We start from the raw sequence: 20,448 nt of genomic DNA, 5'->3' as shown, positions 1-20,448 counted from the left end.
GCAGCTTAAAGGATCTGGTGATCCTGAGAAGGGCCAGCTGGCTCGTTGGTTTGTGAGTGCCCAGCCTGGCACGCTGTGCTGCCCATGTGGCCACACAGCAGCAGATTCCTGGGCCAGCTGCACCACTGCAGGGTGCCAGAACCCAAGGGATGAGGGGCAGCATCTGCCCACCACGTGCCTCAGCTCCCTGCCAGCACTCCAAGTTAATGAGCAGCAGAATAGCTATAATGTGCAGGGTGAAGACAGGGGCTGCCTCGAGGTGGATTTATATGGCATCATAAAAAGCAGGGAGTGGGGGTGCATGTTGAAACAGAAGAGCTAATAAAGATGCAGCATCAGAGATGTCTGCAGGACCATGGGCCAACTGATCTCTTTAGTTAACGCTAAGGAAAATGCACAGGAAGAGCTAACAGTGCTCTTTAGGGATGGGGTAGGTAGTACATGAAATGGCACCACCTGCTGTGCTGGCATCCCTCTGCATGGCACCAGCGAGTGGCAAAGTCAGCATTGCTCTTGATCAGCTGTGGCACAGTGGCTGCCAGACACCTGACATTCCCTTGGCACTGCTTGTTGCTCCTAGGAGATCACCAGCCCACAAGCAGCGTTTGGGCAAAGCCACACTGGAGGGAGACCAGGCCACATCCATCGCTGCATTATTCACTGCTGCACTGGATGAGCCTACCGCAATGCTTCAGAGATAGCAGGAGGGAGTCCTGTAAGTGTGTCACTGGGATTTGGCCTGGATTATCATCTGAGGACTTGCTGGGAAGGAGACATGGCCACTGGGCTGTCTCCCTGCATTCTCCTGGCACTTAGCACTTGAGAAAGTGATGCCAGCGTTAAGTATCATTGCCCTGCTAGATCTCAGTTTGTGCTTTCTAAAAGGGATCCTGGGGAGCATAACCTGGTGATATGCTCCCCAGTGTCCAGCATCAGCCCTGCCTGAGGATCCAGATTCCCTAGAGTCAAGAGTGGGTGAATGAGCCTTGGGCTCCTGCACAGATCAGCCACACAATGCAACCACACTGCTACCTCTGTTTGCTAGCAAAGGGCTGCAAATTTGCATTACATGCTGCAGAAATAAAATACATGCCAAGAGATGCCTACCAGAAGGTCCTGTAACTACTGCAGCAGCCAGCACAGGCTCATGCCTGAGCTATGTGGACATCTGTCTATAGCAATACAAACAAGCCTGGCAGCTCTCACTCACTAGCAGTCTTCACGCACTGTAACTATATGCATGAAGCGTCTGCAAGGACAGACAAAGATAAAATGCAGCAAAATGGTCCCCAGACTGTGTCCAGGTAGCCAGGATCAATCCTTGGCAAAGAAGGGAAGGTAGCTCAGCCCAGGTGCCCTAAGTGGCCCTTACCTGTACCCATCGATGAAACTGGCATTGATGTAATCAGAGCCCTCGACACCCCGGATGGGCTGCAGGCAGACTCTCGTCAGCTCGTATGGCATGATGTTCACGAGGCGGTTCTTGAATTTGTTGCATGGGAGGTTGGCACTGATGAAACGTGAGGTATGTGCTTTAGAGTTGGCCAGCAGCTGAAAGAAGAGGAGAGAAGTCAGATCCTGCTGCGCAAACAGCAGTCTGGGCTAAAACTGGGACCCTGGCAGCGGGGCAGGCAGGAGCTCCAGGCATGTATCCGTGGTCCCTCCTCTCACTGAGGCCATTCCTTGGGGACCAGATTCTTCCAGCAGCAGCGGTTCCCTTCCAGTGAGCACTGAAGGGAAATTACTGGTGCATACCTGAAGATGCACACAATGGAGCTGAGATCCACCCCAGCTCTCTGTCCCACAAAGGACCAGGATATGAAGCCATGCACCTTGCTGAACCAGGGACACACACTTGGTGGCATCAGGAAAGGAAGGCTTTCTGTCTTCCAGCAGCATCCCATTATTTACTTCTCACCCCAGATGAACCCAAGAAAAATGTGAGAACTGTATTCAGGCAAAGAAGATCTATTCTGGGTTATTGCGAGACATTTTATGGTTCTCTTTGAGCCCTGTAAATTGGAGTCATGGTAAATGTATTATTTAGATATGCTAGCAGAGATGTTCAAACAGAAGTCTTTTTGTTTTCTTTTTTTTCCTCTTCCCAAGACTCCCCCAGCAGCCCCAGAGCCACCCTTCTCTCTGTGTGTGGCAGCAGCTGGCCCTTGGCTCACTGCAAGAGGAAAAGGTCCTCTTTGGGAAGCGATGCAGACCCCAGAACAGAGCTGATCAGCTTTTCCTAATTTATGCAGAAAGTCAGTATTTGGCCTCTCCTGCTCCTCTGTCATTTGGTAGGAATTCCCAGGGTGAAGCTGTATTGCTGCAGTTCATTTCAAAGCCTGCATGGTCTGCTACCTCCCTGCATGAACCATATTCTCCTGCATGAGTTCACTGGACTAATGTGCGTCACCTGAGAACATGGGCGCTTACCAAGGCTCATTTCCTTCTCCAAGGCTACAATAAATATTTGCAGCAGGCAGTTTCAAATACAGATAGCAAAACGTGGGCATGGCTTCTTAAAAAGAAGTTTTAAAACTCTGCTTCGCCAATTCTAAACACTGAAGCTTGGTGTCTAGGTGGTTAAAAAATAACAGAGCTCAGCATTGAAGAAATGAGGCTATAAACGTCTCACATATTTAAATTGGAGCTGTTTCCAGACAAGTTGTTCACAGTAACATCAATTATCACTAACACGATCTGCATCTGATTTCAGATGCAGCTCCCGCCGCACAGTGAACCTAGAGCAGAACACACTGCTGAGAACTGTGCATCCATCTGCCTTTTATATTCTCCCCAGAAGCTGCCAATCCAGGGGGACCGTGGCCGATACAAGCTTTGCAATTCAAATGTACTTTAAAATCACTGCATACCTGGTTTAGAAACATACAAAAGAATAAGTGCCTGTAATGAGCCACGTCTCTGCTCTCCCAGCCCCTGGACGAGTGTTTTGGTGGGGCTGTGAAGGCAGGGACATGGTCCCGGGGAAGGGACGATGGGGCTGTCACCAACCTTGAATTCCAGCTCCATCGCAGTGACGCTCTCTCCTGGAGGCACCTGGGTCAGTTTCTGGATGTGAGCGAAGAGGTTGCGTGCAGGCACCTCGGTATTGCCGCATGTGGCTGCCTCCAGCAGGGCCTCGTGGATGAAGATGTACTGGTCCTCTGTCTGCACCATGTAGTTGCGCTGTGAGCGCATGCACGTCACGTGCCCGTAGATGTCCACGGTCTTCTCATGCTTCATCCTCTCCAGCATGGCATCGATGACAATGAAGCAACCAGTTCGGCCCACGCCAGCGCTGCAGGAACAAAGCACGCGGCCTAAGATGATGCCGAGTCCTACGGACGCTGGGCTCTCATTTAGCAGAGCTTCTGGCCCTACAGTGCAGGCTAATGAGCTGAGCCCCAACAAGAGGTGACAAGAGGAGTGAATGTGGCATGGGAAGGCGTGAGAGGCTGCTCAGCCCTTCTGCTGTACTCCTTGGCCAGCAGGAGCACAAAGGACGCTGCTGGTGGAATGATGGAAGGAGAAATGTGTTTAACAGCCAGGAGAGCAACAACATATGTGTGCATGGAGTTGGAAAACCTGAAGTCCAAGCTGGGCTCCAGCACCAGGGAAGCCCATAAATCTCAAGCCTGCTTGTTTCCTAACCTAGGTGACTGTTTCCTAAGCCATAAAACAAGGACAGTCAGACCAGAAGGGGAAAGCAGAAAGGTGAGTTTATGCATTTCTATGCTGAGCCTTCTGCTCAAAAACTGGGCACTTCTCTGCATCTGCTGTAAGGGCAGCAGCAACCTCAAAACTGCTCACCCAGAGAGCACCCCAAAAACAAGACGTGCTGTCGTGATGTGTAAACATGGGCAGAGGTATGGAGCCAGACATTTCCTCATTTATGGTGTAAATCAGATCCTTAACAAGGCTTTAATACAGCTTGTTTGTGTGTTAATTATACCCCACTCCCATCTGAAACAGAGCATGAAAGGAGAGCATTAAGTATTGCTGATAAGGCGTACACCGGAACAGCAATGATGGAGTGGTTTGTTCAGTAATAGTCTCCACTCGGCTGGTAGAGATAAATCTTGCCTGGATGGGATGCCGAGTCTTAGCAGACTAATATTTTCCCTTAAAGAGCTCTCTTTCTACCCTGCTAGAGGGCTTGACTGTAAATACTGTATGTGAATGTTGGCACAGGTCACTGCATGCACGTCTGTCAGTGATGTGCTTCTGAATAGTACCACCTACTTACACTGGGCTCAGAACATTTCATTTTTAAACTGTACTTGCATTTTTGCAGGAAAGGTGTGTTCTGAGACCGTACAGCAGCACTGTTTTGCCTGAAGTAGCAGAAGCAATACAAACTTCACCACTGCATGGCTGCTTCTAATTGCTGAGCTGTTCCCCTTCCAAGCACACAGTGCAGGTCACACTGCTGTGAAACCTTCCTGCTGGAGCAGGAGATGCCACTTTTAGCTGGACAGGTCACAGCTCCTCCAGAAGCGGGTGCCCAGGTGTAGCTTTGTGAATGCACTGCTCCTACCTGCAGTGGACAACCATAGGCCCAGCATCAGGTGGGTTGCAGGCCTTGACCCGCCGCAGGAAAGCGAGGATCGGGGTGGGGTACTCTGGGACCCCGTGATCAGGCCATGCCATGAACTGGAACTGTCGCAGCTCTCGCTTCTCGCTGGAGCCGTTCTGTTGAGGACAAAGAGAAGTGTTGTGTGAGGACAGTTTCATCCTAGGAGGGGAACACACTGATGTGCCTGCACAGACACAGCCACAGCCCAGTGTGAACCAGGCACAGAGGGGCTGCAGCACGTTCCCCTGTGCAATGACTCCCCGGGCTGCAGAGGCTGCCCCAATCATGCCAGCAGCATCTCTGCAGCACCAGAGCAAGACTAGCTGGGCAAGGGCCGGGGACCAGATGCCTTCCTGGGGTGTGAGTGGGTCCCCAGAGCTGCAAAGCCTGTTTGCACTGCTGTGACACACTGCTGCTGGTGCTGCCCCTGGGGGTTTCCAGACACCAATGAGGTTTGAGCACCTGGCTCTGCCTGGGGCTGTGCCTGCGGTTGTGCTGCACCCCGCAGCCCCTGCCAGTGCCATACCTTGTACAGGGCAAAGGTTCGGACTGTGTAGGTCGCCAGCTCAACGGTGTCCAGCAGTGTGACCTGGATCATCCCATAGGTTTCCGTACCCCGGCTTGGCCAGTACTGGTCACACTTCACCTGCGAAGAGAAGAAGAGAAAAGGTCAGTGTCTGGCTACTGGGTGAGGAACAGGGAAGGGTGAAGGTAGAAGAGAGGTACTGTCCGGCTGGTCCCAAACACTCAGATTTCCTCCTGGAGTGCTCAGTCCCTGGTAGAGAGGCAGCACACCCTTGGCTCCTCTTCACCAGATTTATACTCAAAGAGGGGACTTTTCTCTGGTTGGAAGCAGTGCAGGGGAGCGGCAATGAAGACAGAACGCAGCAGTGACTTATGCCTGCTGTCTCCTTTTGCCTCCTCTTTGGGAAAGTGGGGGCCTCTGAGGCTGTGCATGCAGCATCCCCTGCTGGGGAGGTGGCAACTGCAGCAGCAGCAAGAGCTGCTGGCACACAGCTGGTTGTGCAGTGGTTTCCCTGGGAAAGTCTATGCTCAATTGCCAACTGGAGTGATGGAGATGCAGCCTCCATCCTCACCCAAGTGTCTTTAGCATCCCTGAGCAATGGCAGCCTACCTTCCTAGTAGCTGGTGCACAATTTGCCACCTCCATTTCCCAGGTGCACAGAAACTGCTATGCAGCAAGGCACAGATACAAGCTCAGTCATACACACAGCTTGTCCTCCCTCTATGAGAAGATGCAGACTGTGGCAAAACCATCACTCAATCCCCTCCTGCAGGTGGCACGGTCCCACCACACTGCTGCTTCCTCTGCCCTGCAGTATCCTTTCTGATACTCCTCCCCACCCTGCAGCCAGAGCTGCTGTTCCCAGCTCCTGTTGGCACTGAGCCCTAACACATCCTCAGGGATGTGCCCTCCCGCTCCTTCATCTCCCCACGACTCTCTCCCTGTTCACCTGCTGATGCCCTCCTCCTCCTCTGCTATTCACAGCTCAGCATTTGCAAAGTGCTCCTCCAGCTCTGCGGTCTCCATCCCCGAGCTCCCTAATGTAATTTGGTGCCCTGAGCTTCCTCCCACAGAGTGCAGCACCCAGCTGCAGGCAGGAGGGCTCCATTCCCACCCTCACGCATAGCACTCAGGATGGCTGCCTGCCCTAAGAGAGAGGAGTGAATGGAAGATCATCTGTGCTTGTCAAGGAAGTAGTAAACTTCATTATTAGCTGAGTGTGTTTACAGGGGAATGTGTGGGAAGGGAAACAACGGGCTTAATTAGAAATCAATGAACTTCTGCTTTTTAATTGAAGGTGCTTTAAGCAGGGTGGGGTTCTGCACTCCTGCTGCAGAAGCAATGCAGCCCAGGCTCAGAGGGACACATCTACCCTCGCTCCTGGGGTGGCTCTCAGGATGCCCTGCCCTGGCAGAAGCACCTGTCCCAAGGCTGCCCCATGGGCGCTGGCACACCCTGCCATTCAGCCACCTGAGAGTCCCTCTCCCAGCCTGGGGACAGAGCAGCAACCTGCGAGCGCTGTGCCAACCTGTCCCTCAATACAGCGTGCAGGGGATGCTGCAGGTGAGTGGCACAGTGCATCCCCATGTCTGACCTGCACCACGAGGACAGGGGTCCCCTCCTGCCACCCACATGCTGCACACCACGTGTGCTCGAGCACAAAACAAACTTCAGAGGAGTTCCCTGCGAGGGATAATAGCAGTGCCTGGGCTGGTAATTGAAAATTATTTATTCATGACCAGATAAGAGTCAGTCACATTTTCTGCCAAATTTACCCATAATGTTTATGCCCCATTTTCAAGCTCTGTAAATTTTATGCTGAAGCCGATGCGCTGTGGCACTAAAGCAGATAAGAGATGTTTTCTTCTGGCAGCACTTGCTTCTCATTAACTTAAGGAGCACAGTAATATCCCGAACAGCCACTTATTGCAGCTTTGCTGAGTGGTTCCTGGCCCTCCCCTTTGATGCCCTGTGCCCGAGAACAGCCGGGCACCTCTCAGCTCTTGGTCTGGCGAGCTCCAGCTGGCATCGCTGCCTGTGGCTTCCTGCTCTGGATCCCCCTGCCTGGAGAGTTAGCACCAGGAGGGGCTGCACCCTAGGGATGCGCTCAGCGCTGGGACAGGAGATCTTCCCTCCCTCTGCTCTGCTGCAATTCTGAGGATAGCCCAGGGTGGGAGGAACCCTGCTTTAATGCTGCTCTCGTGCAGCACGCCCCGGCTGGGACACGCCGCGCTCACAGCTCCGGGAGAGCTAATCTACGATGTGTGTTTCTGAACTGCCACTGAATGATTCTGAAACTGATTGTAAAGCTTTGAAGGTAGCTAAATTGCACAATTCAGCCATTTTTATCCTTTATGTGCTTCCCGCTTTGTGAAAACATGAAAAAGGGAGGATGATTTGGACCATCAAGCCAGCTGAAATTGCAGACCATAAAAGCTGATGCTCTTTAAAGATTTTTTACTCCCCTGCAGATCGGGAGCCCTTTAAAGCAGTGTCACCCCCACAGGGCTGCAAAGCTGGTGCTGGTGCCGGGCAGCTTATCTGCAGACAGCAGTGCCGACGGCACCTCGCCACATGGCCCCACGGCTGAAGACAGTCTTGTGCCTGAGACTTGCAAGGAAGGTCACCCACGGGTAAGGTCATGAGGTGACCATGCCTGGAGCAGAGCCCCTGGCAGCCCACCCAGCCATGCAGGCAGCCTGCAGCCTCCACAAGGGCTCTGGTCACCCCCTGCCCACAATGGGACCTCGTCCTGTCACCGTAGAGCTTGTCCCTGCTGCACGCACCAGGAGCAGGACAGAAACCAGCACTGCAGGAGGTAATTATGGGATGACACGATGGGAGTGTGCTGGGGGGGAGATAATGCACAGCTCAGTAGCACAGACGTGTCAGGCAAAGAGAAGTGCCTGTGGGGTCACAGGGAACCCGTTATCTCAGAGAAACACGCACTGTGGAGTGCCTTCCCTTAACCAAGCAGCCCAGAAGCTGAGTAAGTCAGGACTCCGGGCACAGATTTGCTTGGCAACCTACAAGGGTTTTCCTCTCACTTCAAACATATGCTCAACCGCTGAAATGCTACTACACAAAACAAGTCCCTGTATGACCTGTGCTGCAGGGAGCGGCCATCTGCACCTTCAGACCCCACTGAGCTCAGTGTCTGGTGTGTTTCCCTCCCTGCTGGGCCAGCACACAGCCAAGCTAGACCACTCGGAGGCAGCTCCTGTCCAAGGAGTGCTGCTTTCCCCTGCAGGCTGCAGGGCATCTGCTGAGCTGGGGAAGCCTGTGAACAAAGCCTATTTTTGTACAGGCAGGAAAAGCAGATCTGTTTTGCCATGGTGATCTGTTGCTCCAGCTGCTTCCTCACAGCCAGCGTGGGCTGGGACACCCCTGTGAGCAATTCGGCGCTGAAGCTTTGAAATGGAAGAGAGCATGCGGGCAAAAGTTTCTAGTGAACCCAAACTTGACAGCTTCTGCTTCTCAAGAAGGATCTTATTGGGCTAAAAATAGCCAATGCTTCATAGCTTGAGCACACAGCCCCTTCTCCTGCCGTTGGCATGGCAACGCTAAAATATTCCGCAAGCACAAATGCTCACCACTAAAATTTTTACAATTTGGAACAAGAGGAGCTGCCTCTTGCTCGGGCAGGCTGTGCCCAAAGGGTGCATCGGGGTGTGGAAGCTCTCTGGTCACAGCTTATCAACTCCTGCCTCAGGGCTGAACAAGGATTCTATCGTGAGCCCCATCTGCAGCGAGGGCTCTGTTCCGCTCCTCCTCTGCCTTGCACCCTCCCCATGGTCTGCAGGCAGCTTTGCATTTATTACATCAGAATATCTAATGTTGGCAGCACGAGCCCAGCGTTTACACATATTGTCATTGGACAAGGTACAAATTAGCTTTCTCGTTGCAACGAGACCCCGTCAGCCGCTCTCCTGCATCGCCAGGAAGCTGCCAGGCTGTGGGATGCTGCCAACACCGCCTGCCCAACGCCACTCCCAGCTCCTGGGACTGTCAGCACTCCCCATGGCACAGCTTTCCTCTTTGTGATGTGGGCAGGGAAGGGGTGGGTGCACATGCAGACATGCAGGCAAGGCTATTGAACAGCACAGTGACAGGAGGGTCTGCCACCCCTCTGCCCCACCGCGAGATGCTCACAGGACACTTATGGCCGGTGGTGCTGGGGGACCTGTGCTTCCTGGGCTGTACATTGCTCCATCCTTCTCTCCTGCCCACACCAGAATATAGAGGAAGCGCACACTGTACCCTGGACTTCTCCTCCAGCCTGGTCATCATGACGATCGTTGCTGTTCTCTGCTCCCACACCATTCTCCAGAAGTCGCTGAGGGTTTCAGGCAGAGGTCCCTGTGTCGCGATGTAGGCGTTCTGCTTCCGATAGCCGTCGATGTAATTGGCATTGATGTAATCACTGCCTGGGACCCCTGAGGAGGAAGAAGGCAAAGTGTTACTCCAGAGACAGAGTGTGACCCTGTGCCTATCATTCTTCTGGGTCCTGTGGGCAGGGAAGGAGGCTGGCACATTCACTGGGCTCTGAACAAGGCTCTGTTACAGGGTGATGCCAGAATCTCTCCCTGCAAAGGACAGGGATGGTGCCTGAACAAAGAAGAACCCTTTGCAACTACCACATTAACGCAACAATCAGGCAGTACCAAAGCAGAGAGACAGCTGCCAGCCGCACACAAAGGGAAGTTCACAGGCAGGAATATTAAGGAGCTCGTTTGGCCCCAAGCAACTGATTGAAATAATTGTCTTAAATTCACCAGCTATTTGCTATGGTGCTGCAGCACCTTTTAGCATTGAGGCCACTAGCAAGGGATGTTGGGCAAGGGATGTCCTCCTGCCTCTCCTACAGCAGCACCCAAGAACCAGAGGCCTTCCTCCACCACCCAACTGCTCCCCAGGGTCAGGCCTCTGCTGGTGCCCACTGGTGGAGGCTGCTCCGGCTGTTGCCCTGCCTCCATCACCTCGAGGAAAGGACTTTCTTGTAAAGGCTTTTAAAATGCGAACACACAGTTGCTAAAACGAATGTGGCAAAGCAGGGGTCTGGAGCTGTATTTCCCAAACCTGCTCAGTATGGGCTGTGGGGAGAAAAAGCAGCAGGAATCTTCTTGTCCCAAAAGGAGAGTGCATCTGCATTTCATTAGAGGTAGAAAACAAAGCTGGGGGTACTCCCATTCACCCCTTTGTCCAGGGCAGTGTTTTCCTGCAGGTCCTGACAGCCTCCGGCAGAACAAAGGCTATGGGCAAAGGGCAGCAGCTGGAGCCCAGCCCCTCACAGGGCTGGGACCTGGCAGGGTTCTCCAACATGGCACCCGGGATGGCAGCCATCACCAGCAGCAACGGTATCACACTAGCAATGAGAATTGCCCCATGTTCCCATCCCACAGCTGCCTAACTGAGGGGTTTGCCTGTGATCCCCGCGCCAAGCCTCCACATCACTGCTGCTCAAAGGTCCTTCTGTGAGGGACCAATTGGATCCCCCCTTCTCCCCCGGAGGATCAGTGGTGCATTAGCATTAGAAAAGCCACTTCCATCCCAAGAAAAAGGATGCTGGAGACTGCAGGGCCACCTGTATGCAAAGCCAGAACAAGTGATGGCCCCCTGCTATTGCCAGGCTCAGCCACATGCTGGGAGGTCCGCCCCGGGGTTATTCTTACCATCGATGGAGGTCAGGATGACACGGGAGTGATCGTAGGCGATTACGTTTGCATAGCGGTTTTTCGGTTTGTTCACTTCCAGGTTGGAGTTCTCCCAGGTGAACTGCTGCCCAGGATCGATGGACTGCGGAGAGAGGAGGGAGGGAGGGGGGGAGGGAGGCAGCAGTGGTTACAGCAAAGTGGGCTGGGATGCTGCAGCATACAGCGTTTTCCCAGGGCACTTGCATTTCCCTGTCCATCACCCCCAGAACAGACACACCTTCCTGGGGTGTCCAAGCTAGACTGATAACCACACCAAAGTGCGGTCCCCAGTGCGACTCATCTCCAGGGACTGCATGCATAGCAGCCCTCGATGGCTGAGGATGTGCTTCCACCACTACCCTCGTGGTGTGCTCATCCTTTCCTCCACATCGACCCATCAGCAGAAATTTGGTCTCATGCCAGGGCTCCACAGAGATCTGACTGTGCAGTTCTTGACCCAGTGGTTTTATTAGATCTTGAACTGCAGTCTGCTGAAATACAGTGACCTCTGGGTATCTCATACCCCAGGAGCTCTGGGTATTAGTGTCCTGCAACAGAGCCTGTGAGCTTATTCCAGGAAGTAGTCATGAAAATTGATAGGTTACTATTCACTGCTCCAGCTACTTATGCAATGTAAACATCTCCCGTTTGAGTTAATAGAGTGACAAGGAGCTATAAACCCGAAGAAGAGATGCAGTAATAAATCCTTCCTTAAGTCCCACGTGCCACCTGGAAAGCACACACCCCAACCCCACTGACACCCAACACTTCTCCTGGTGTGCCCACACCTGGGCACCTGTCCTGGCTCCTCCATTGCCTGACAGACCCAGCAGCACTTCTGCACATCCAGCACCAAGCCAGGCCATGGTCACCCGTCCCCAAGCCACTGTCCTGCCCCACAGCAGCAGGTGGAGAGCCCAGCACCAACGGAAACGCATGGGAGGATGTGACATCACAACAACGCTAATAGGTAGTTTGGGAAACGTAGGATGTAAATAGACATTTCCAAACTGCAAGCCTGTAATTTTCTATTATTAGCGTAATAAGCAGGCAGCAGCAGCAGCAGTGCTCGGCAGCACCGTGGGGGGGATGGCGGTAGTGAGCTGGCATGCAGCTGTAAGCCCACTGCCACGGTCCTGCAAGGCCTCTGCCCCAGCACAGGAGCCTCAGGGCCACAGCTCTGCGGCACTTCGCTTTGCAGTTGCTCTCACTCAGTCTTCAACTCAGTGCCAAAAGGCTGCGGGGTCCCCGAGCAGTGGGTGCAGCATGCTTTGCCTAACAAGCGTGCGTCCTGCGGGGTGGTGGGAAGGCTTTGTTCCTGGGGGAGCCCAGAGCCCCTAGAGTTGAGGAGCAGCACCAAGGTATTGCCATTAGGGTTAATTGCTTTGATGTGCAACGAGGATGTGCTGAAATGGTCTAATCATCATCAGCCTCTTCAGAGGGCAAACAGGTGAGAAAGTCAGAAGTAATACAGCACCTGAGTGCAAAGAGGGCCTAATTAAATACTCCTGCAAATTAGTGACTCATTTAGAAGTAAAATGATTTAATTTAAACTCTGGTGATGAATTAATGTACACCTGTTCCGCCCTTTAAAGTGAACAAATGAGTAAATAAACAGGAGGATGATGGGCTGCTTAGAGCAGGGCTGAAGCCCGTGACACAGAGTGGTGCTGGTGCTGACAAGCCCTGTCCCACCATGAGGTGATGCTCGGTGGCCCCAACTCACAGCGGCACTGCCCTGTTTCCCCCTTGTCCCACACCTGCCTGGCACTGGGAAGCTGCTCAGCTCCTTTCTTGGGCTCGCAGGAATCACTGCTTCATCCCAGATTTGATCAGAGTAATGCTTTTGACTCATCCTTCCTAGAAAGCAGAAGGGCTGGGAAACTGGAAGGAAATGAGCCAGGAGCAAACTTAAAAGCACCACGACTTTTAGTTTTGCTTTGCTTTAAAGTGACGGGGGAGATGTTGTAAGACATCAAGTGCAAATTAAGAAAAAGCCCAATTAGTAAAACTCCTCCTTCCCAGCATGGAAGTGCAAGGAGCAATCTCTCTGAAGCAGCTCAGGGATCCCTGCTGCTCCTGCCATCAACATAAAGATGGAGCCAGGCCATTGAAATGGGAATAGAAAAAGGCTCTTTCCTCGATAGGCTCAAGAGCACTTCACAAATGCCTAGAAAATGTTCCTGGGTGCCAGTTTGCCTCTCGGCTTCCTTGCACTGTGGGCGAGCTGCCCCTTCTTCCTCAATGCAGCTCCAGAACCCCTTCATGCGCAGAGTCCCTCAGCTGCAGACATGGGCAGCGCCATGGGGCAGGGACAGCTTGGCTACCACTGTGGCCCTGTGCTGCTCTGCAGCCCACGCTGCTGCTCAGGGGCACGGCTGGGGCAGGCTGTTAGTGCTTTGTGGCCTCCAGTGAAATCAACCGCATTAGCACAGGCATTGACTGCTGTCAATCCACGCTACGTCTCAAATGAGGACATACTGCGCTCCCGAATCAATCCCTGGCAGTGCTTCAGCCTTATTATTCCCATTACCGGAACGTGAGCACCGCGTCCTGCCAGGCCACTTCCCGAGTAGCCCAGTAAACTCACTGTATGCAGCTGCCCAGGTGCCCTCAAAGCTTTGCAGCAGCACCCTGGGGCTCACCAACCCCGGAGACTCCAGCACTGCTCTCTGAGCAGGGGATGCTGCCTCTTGCTGGGGCTGCAGGGGTGGGAAATGCAATGTCCTTGGCTGCTGCAGGTGTGTTTGCACCACTGCAGACTTCCCCCAGCCCAGGGCAGGATCCTGCCCACATCCCCAGGCTGCAGCATGGGAAGGTGGCCCACAGGAGGAGCTCCAACACAGCCACAGCACTGCCACGGCTGCCGATAAATAATTAACAGCCTTGGTCTCCCTGCTCCTTATTTAATTCCATTAATCCTACACTGTAAATTCACTGCAGCTCTCACTGTACTAAAAATGAAATACCCCCTGGTCACAGAATCATAGAATCACCAAGGTTGGAAAAGACCTCCAAACTCATCCAGTCCAACCGTCCACTGGTACAGCTGGCAGAAGCTGCTGCCAGGCCCCACCAGCTCAGCAGCCGAGTCCCTCTGGTAGCACCACAGGAGCAGTGGGTCCAGCACGGCCTCTTAAGCACAGCCTCCCTCCCAGCTCTGCAATCTCCATATCCCTGCTGCAGATCCCCAGCACTCATCTCGCCCTGCAGCTCTCCCAGCACAGCCCCAAGGGCAGCTGTCGCTGTGCCAAACACAGGGACAAGATGACAGTAGACTCACTGCACCGGCACTCCTCCCAGGTGACAACTGGGCTCTGCAAACCCACTCCAAGTTTCTTTTGCAGGTACCTCAAATGGGAAATGACTGTTCTGATGCCCACATGCCAATGAGGGGTAACCATTCCTGCTCTGGGCCCACCCCAGTGTCAAACACCCTATGAGCCTGTCATGTTCAGTGTAATTTCTAGCTGATGAGGAGTCAAACGCAGCAGAATCCAGGGGAAAAAAAATTACATGCAACAATCAGCTACTTAATAGCTGCTTCAACATGAAAAGTACAACTGATTGGTGCTCTCAACCAGCCATGATACTCTAAAGAAAGAGAAATGAGAAGAAAGCGGCTCATGAAAACAGCTCAGAGAATTTTCTTAATGCTCATTTTTTTCCAAAACAGCTCCCACAGCTCAGCATTATGCTGCAGGCTCCCAATGAGGCTGGGGCCAGGAGTGCCTGGGTGCTGCTGCATCCCCACTGCATGGCAAAGGCACAGCCTGGCTTAACCCTTCTGCTGCACTCCCAACCGAAGGCTCAAGGTGGACTGGTATGTCTGCACACCTTGGCATCCCAAGCTGTGACACTGAGCAGCCACCAGCAGATGCTCAGCTCCAATCTGGACCAAAATGCAAAGGGACAGCAAAGTCCCCCCTCAGCACCTTGAAGCAAACACGAGCTCCATGCCCGCCTCAGATATACGCAGCTCACCCTCTGAACCAGCTGGAATTCCTTCCTCTCCTTCTCAGCACAGAGATCTGCATTACCTTTCCTGGCATACCTAATCTTACCTTGTGGGCAAATGTTCTGATATCATCTCATTAATCAGTGCAGGTATTCAGTGGAAAGGGGCAGTCACTGGCACAGGCAGATCACAATTCTAACAGAAGTATTAACACCTGCAAAGGCCACTTCCCAAATTTATGCCCTCCTTAACACCAGCGGAGGATTTATTTGTAAGTCCTCTAAAGCTCAAGAGGGTCCTGCATGTGATCACATGGACACCAACTCCATTCGCTCCTACAGCCACAACCACATCGGAAGCAGGGCAGGTTGCAGTGCATTCAGCCCTTTCCCTGCCCAAGCCGTGCTCTGACTGCTCGCAGCACATTCCCACTGCTTGGGGCTGGCAGGGCTTACTGGCAGGCTCCCAGCCAGCTCCCAAGCACTACCAGCAGCTCCCCAGCCCTCTTTGCTGGGGGTCTGAACACAGCCTCAGCCAGCGCCTCTCTACCGTGCTCACCTCGTACTCTTGGGAGAACTTGAGGCCATCGTTGGCCTTCAGCCGGTCGATGTTGTCGGCGAGGTCAGTCACGGGGATGGGCGGGTGGTCGCGCATGCCTGCAGGTGCAACAGAAAGGGAGGGGAGGAGAAGGAATGGTTACAGCTCAGCACTATGGGCAAGGGGATCGCAGCAACGCAAACCCGATGGGTGGGCGCGAGGCGGACATGTGTGACGATGTGAAGCGCTGGGCGGGATGGATGGGAGGTCGGCGAGATCATGCGGCACGTGCTCTGAGCACACGGTTCAGTGAAACAAAAAGAAAGGTGATGTGCAGAATGGGCATGACTGGGTGAGCATGCTCAGACAGTACAGCACTGGGCACCCAGAGCAGCCGAGCGGTGGGAACGGCCAAGGAGATGCTGTCAATGTGATTCCTGGGCTCCCAGATGGGCTGGAGCTGGACGCAGGGTTCTCTGGCACTGCCACTGCCAAGGGTTGAGGCTCATCCTCCTGCTTACTCCTAGCCATAGCACCAGCCTAAAAATCTCACCAGGCCTGTGGCACGGGAATTCCTTGAGAATGAATGAGCACAGCTGCTGGGTGGGCAGAGCGTGTGTCCCCTGGGGAGCTGGGGAAGATGGGAATGACCCCACGGAACAGAGTGGGGTCCCCTAGTCAGGAATCCCACAGGTCTCAGAGCTCAGCTCTGGGTGGATGGATTCAGAGCCCAACCATCGTGATATCTTTCCCTGCAGCTGAGATGCTGAATTGGCAGGAATGTGGCTGCGAAACACCTCATCCAAAACCTAGCTCATCCAGATCCCAAGGCTCGTGACTCCGTTGGTGGCTCTGTGGGTTTCCCAGAAACCCCACATGGGTAATAATGACTATTAATAGGCTGAAGCTGTTGATTCACATCCAGGGAGACAGGCTGGAGCATGGCCAGGAGCTTCTTGATTGCTCTGGAGCCTGAATGCTGCTGCAGATGGCAGCGATGGGCCGCCAAGGTGATGGAGCAATCCCTGGGCTGGGCACGTGCATTTTACACAGCGGTGACAAGTCATTAGGTGATAACATGGAAGTGTCACTGCATATTACACCGCAGCCACTGCACAGCAGGGCTCCCAACACCTCTGCTAAAGGCACCTGCCCTTGCCGCACAAAGGCAAAACCCCATCCAGCACATTTGTCCTTCTACTACTTGACAGTGAAGGTCCACAGCTGGTCTGAGAGCACACAGACATGGGGAAGGAAGAGCTCCTCTTTGCCTTGTGCTGAGGTTCTCCTGCAGATGGTTCCCTGCTTGCCACTCTGCCCACTGGGATCTCATGCTCTGGCTTTTGCACACCCTGCTATAACTGCCAGAGCACAGAGGCTGCAGATCAGTAGCAGCCTTCACAGCACAGAGTTGTTATGGGTGGGCAAGGAGAAGGGCATGGGAGCAGGGCAGAAGTGTGCGGCTGGAAGAAGAAATACAACTACAACATGTAGTCATCCTAGTCATCCCTGTGTGGTCATCTATGAAGCACAGCAGGTACTGCACCATAGAAGAGGAGGAAGGGGTAGACAGTATCCCATTATGGTGCATGTGGAACAAGAGCCACATACAGCACAGAATAAAGCAGAAGGGATTGGTGGGGACTTGTGCACACTACCAGGACTTCGACATGCTCTTCCAATGATTCTGACAGCAGGAGGTCCAGCTCTCTGCCAGGCTGGGAGGGCTGAGAGGTCTCACAGTGCCACCTCTCCCACTTTCATGTGCAGACTTAAGCAGCCGGGAGCAGATGATTTTATGGTTACTTTAGAGTGAACTTGAAGCTCACAAGACAAAGCAGAAATAAAAGGGCAGCTAGGCCCATAATCTGGTATTACTGCATGCAACCTACCGGAACACCCTTGGTGTCTGCTCCCCCTAACCTTACAGCTAAGGCTACAGGGGAAGAAGCAGAAGAGTGTGCAAGCAGGGGGACAGGAGTACCCTTCCATTTGGCCAATGGGACTTTCTAGCTGGCCACCTTCTGCAGCCCAGCTGTTCCCACACAGGCCTGGCACCCAGCGGAGCCCACGCTTAGGGCTGCAGGAGCCTCCTGGCAGCTCAGCACCAGGACCTCCCCTTCTGCCGCACTGTGCTGTGCTGCCGGGAGCCACACATCATGTCCCAGAGTGGAATCACTGCCGTTCTACAGTGAGTGAGGGTGACCTTCATGACATTGAAACAAAAATTACAGAGACGAGAAAGAAAGGGAAAGAAAAAGCAAAAGGTGTCAAAAGAGAAATACAGTAGTTAAAACTAACTTGAGATATTCGGGCAACTGGGGACACTGGCACCTGTAAAGAAAAGAAACGGGGCAAGAACAGAAATCCCATTAGCCTTTAAGTCATCATCACAGAGGTTCAGAAATGGAAAGACAAAGAGGTGAAGATGCAAAAGAAAGCAGCACCTGAACAGCACCAAGCCTCCCTCCTGCATAGGGTTGCCTGCCCCTTTAGCTCTGGCCAGTGCTGTGCTCCAGTACTGATGTGCAGGGGAGCGGGCACAGAGTCCTCCACCTGATGCAGAGAGCCACACTTCTCATTACACACCACCATGTACAGCCTCATGCCCGAGGACGGACAGCCAGGGCAGGTGGGTGGATTGTGCTGCGTGCAGCCTCAGCAGCCTCTGCTTGGTGCTCAGAGCCCCCAGTTCTCCTGCAGCTCAGTTGGCCTCCTGTCATGGCACACTGGGATGCTGCACAGCCCTGGACTTAGCCAAGCAGTACATTAGTACTGTCGGTCCCTGTTAGTACAGGCAAGCTGGCAGTGGGGGAAGTAACCCCTGTCTGAAGTCAGACCCACGAAAATGAGAGAGCTTAATATTTAATAACAGCAGACCAATTAATTATGCATTAAACAAGGTTTCCCTGCTCAGCACACTCCAGCAGGGGGACTGAGGTGTGCCGGGCCAGTAGCCAGCACCTCTTGTCAGCGCACCCACACAGCACCACCTGGGCCACCAGCGGGTGACAGAGCGGCAACATGGGCCCGCTGGGCTTGGTGCCTTCCATGCCTCCTTGTTAACGAGTACAAGGCTGTCAGGAGCTGGAGCAGTTATTGCCAGCCACATGATATCTGCTTATGCCCTGCAGAGCCTCATTAGTGACACAGGGTGGGGGGAAAGGATGTGGTGCTGTCACTTGGCGGGGAGTGTTGGCAAGCAGCATCACAGGGCACTGCTGCATCTCCAGTGCATCAGACTCTTTGGGTTGTTTTTTCTCTCCAGAGAGCTCTGCAAAATTAATAAACAAGGCAGTGTCGTTGGCTTATGCTTAGGCGCAGGTGAGGAAGAAGAAATCTCCTGTACTACTCTTCTTTTTGATGGCAGCTCTTGACCCCTCCTACAGCTCTAGCGAGAGATGCCCTTGTTGCACAACCCCACTCTCTTTGTTGGAGCAGTTGTAAGCCCAAGCTGTTACACTCCTCCATGCAATGAACCACAAGCAGATAACAAGATGGCTCTTGTGTCCCTGGGCTGTAGGATGCGTCAGAGGGACTTGTCCCCAAGCACAGGTGTCCTAGAACAGCCCTGCTCAACACCTCGTTCCTCCTCTGGGAGCTGCACACTGTTGCTCTCTGTGTGTCACTGCTTCTCCCTGCCATCTGCCCACTGAGATGTTCTCTTCCCATTGTAGGTCCCCCCCTTGCTCCCCACAGCGTTTTTCTCCCACGCTGGTCCACGTTGCGGCCAATTACTGTGCCAGGTGGGCTGGCAACTGCCAGGTTGTTGCTGCATCCTGCCCGTGAGAGCTGCCACCAGCCCTGCCTGGGAGCTGCAATTCCTCCGGCAGCTGCTCTGGCACAGTGGGAGACATGCTGGTGAGGTCTGTGCTGCTGCAGCCAGGGCTCAGACCTCTGTGAGCGGCACCAGGAAAGGCTCCGCTCCCCCTCCCTGCCAGGCACAGCTCGTTTACATCAGGAAATGGTCCCTTCAAAACCCTCCTGTTAGACGAAAGCTTTTAGATGAATGAGCAGCAGGAGGAAAAGGAAAGTAGGTTACAGACCAGGAGGAGCTGCGAGTTAGAAAAGAGCTGTGCCTCATTTACTGCCGAACTGCTCCCTCCATCACAAAACCAAGCCCTCCTCCACTTCATCTGTGGCTCAGGCTCTCTGAAAGGCTCTGAATGAGCTGGGGTGAGCCCGTCTCTGATCGCGACAATGACAGGCACCGTGCTTTTGGTGCCATAAGAGACGTAGAGACACAAAGCAGCAGCATGAGACCTTTCTGCAGCAGGAAGTACAGTTGCCTCTGCAGGCTGTCACACAGCTACAGCCTGAGGCACCAGAGGCCAGTACAGGCATGACTGGAGATGCTCTGCACTGAGCAGTCCTATGCAAAAAGCAACAGCTGTTCCTGAACCGTCATCTGAACAGAGTCCATTGAAACCAGCAGTGCCCATCACTGGGCCCCAGCACTGCCCGGGCAGCAATAGGGGCTGCAGGCAGCTCTTTGTCCCTAGGTGAGCAGGATTGTGACTCCCCCTCTGGTGTGGGGATCTGGCATTGGGAATCGGGGCAGGTAGGGAACAAGGGGTTTTGCTGCTCCCTACCTGGAGTCTGGTAGTTGAGCCGCCTCATCTCGACTGGGTCAGAAGAGTGGGCCAAGAGCGAGTCCTTCAGGCCAATGGAGTGCTCATCTTTGGAAGAGGGGGAGTGTGCTCTTTTCCTGTACATAGAGAGGATGGAGACAAGCAGGTGAGCTCTGGCAGAGAGTGGCATCAACCAACCTGGAAGGGAGTCTGTGTCCCTGTGTCCCAGATACCCAGCTCAATCCCAGAGTCCCTGGGGCTCCAGGCAGGTCACGTCCTGTTCTGTGCCTCCAATTTCCCTTCTATGGGACAGCAGTGGTTGTATTTCAGTGATGGCAGAGGTTTGATGAGTGAGGCACTTTGAAATGAGATCTTCTGCATAACACTGACCAGAGAAAAAGCAGACAGAGGCAAGATCTCATTTCCTCGCACTCCCTCTAGGAACTATTTCCTGTAGTGGAGGGATATAATCAAAATTTTTTTCCTCACGTATTAGACATATTTAAATATAGAACACTGTAATATAATAGTGTAAAAGCTCTTCAGGGTGTATTTTATTGGGCCATTAATATACGTCTTGAATGGCTGAA

General features: G+C 53.4%; 1 protein-coding gene across 9 annotated transcripts in view; it reads right to left on the bottom strand.

Annotated features, from left to right (window-relative positions):
• The window catches only part of PTPRF (protein tyrosine phosphatase receptor type F), a 343,189-nt gene that overhangs the window by 4,220 nt on the left and 318,521 nt on the right, over window positions 1-20,448 (bottom strand). For 5 of the 9 annotated variants that reach the window (XM_085231921.1, XM_085231920.1, XM_085231926.1 and 2 more), the window contains 9 exons: window positions 19,880-19,995; window positions 17,589-17,621; window positions 15,309-15,406; window positions 10,772-10,895; window positions 9,252-9,535; window positions 5,100-5,219; window positions 4,535-4,689; window positions 3,010-3,295; window positions 1,373-1,551 (listed from right to left, as the gene is read on the bottom strand). In XM_085231921.1, the coding sequence (XP_085088047.1) occupies window positions 1,373-1,551; window positions 3,010-3,295; window positions 4,535-4,689; window positions 5,100-5,219; window positions 9,252-9,535; window positions 10,772-10,895; window positions 15,309-15,406; window positions 17,589-17,621; window positions 19,880-19,995 (1,395 nt within the window). The remainder of the gene's footprint in view (window positions 1-1,372; window positions 1,552-3,009; window positions 3,296-4,534; window positions 4,690-5,099; window positions 5,220-9,251; window positions 9,536-10,771; window positions 10,896-15,308; window positions 15,407-17,588; window positions 17,622-19,879; window positions 19,996-20,448) is intronic. The other 4 variants (XM_085231924.1, XM_085231929.1, XM_085231923.1 and 1 more) reach the window with 3 other exon arrangements.

This window comes from Meleagris gallopavo, chromosome 10 (assembly GCF_905368555.1).
Source record: "Meleagris gallopavo chromosome 10, MGAL_WU_HG_1.1, whole genome shotgun sequence".
Lineage (NCBI taxonomy): Eukaryota > Metazoa > Chordata > Aves > Galliformes > Phasianidae > Meleagris > Meleagris gallopavo.
This window is presented reverse-complemented; position numbering and strand designations above follow the sequence as displayed.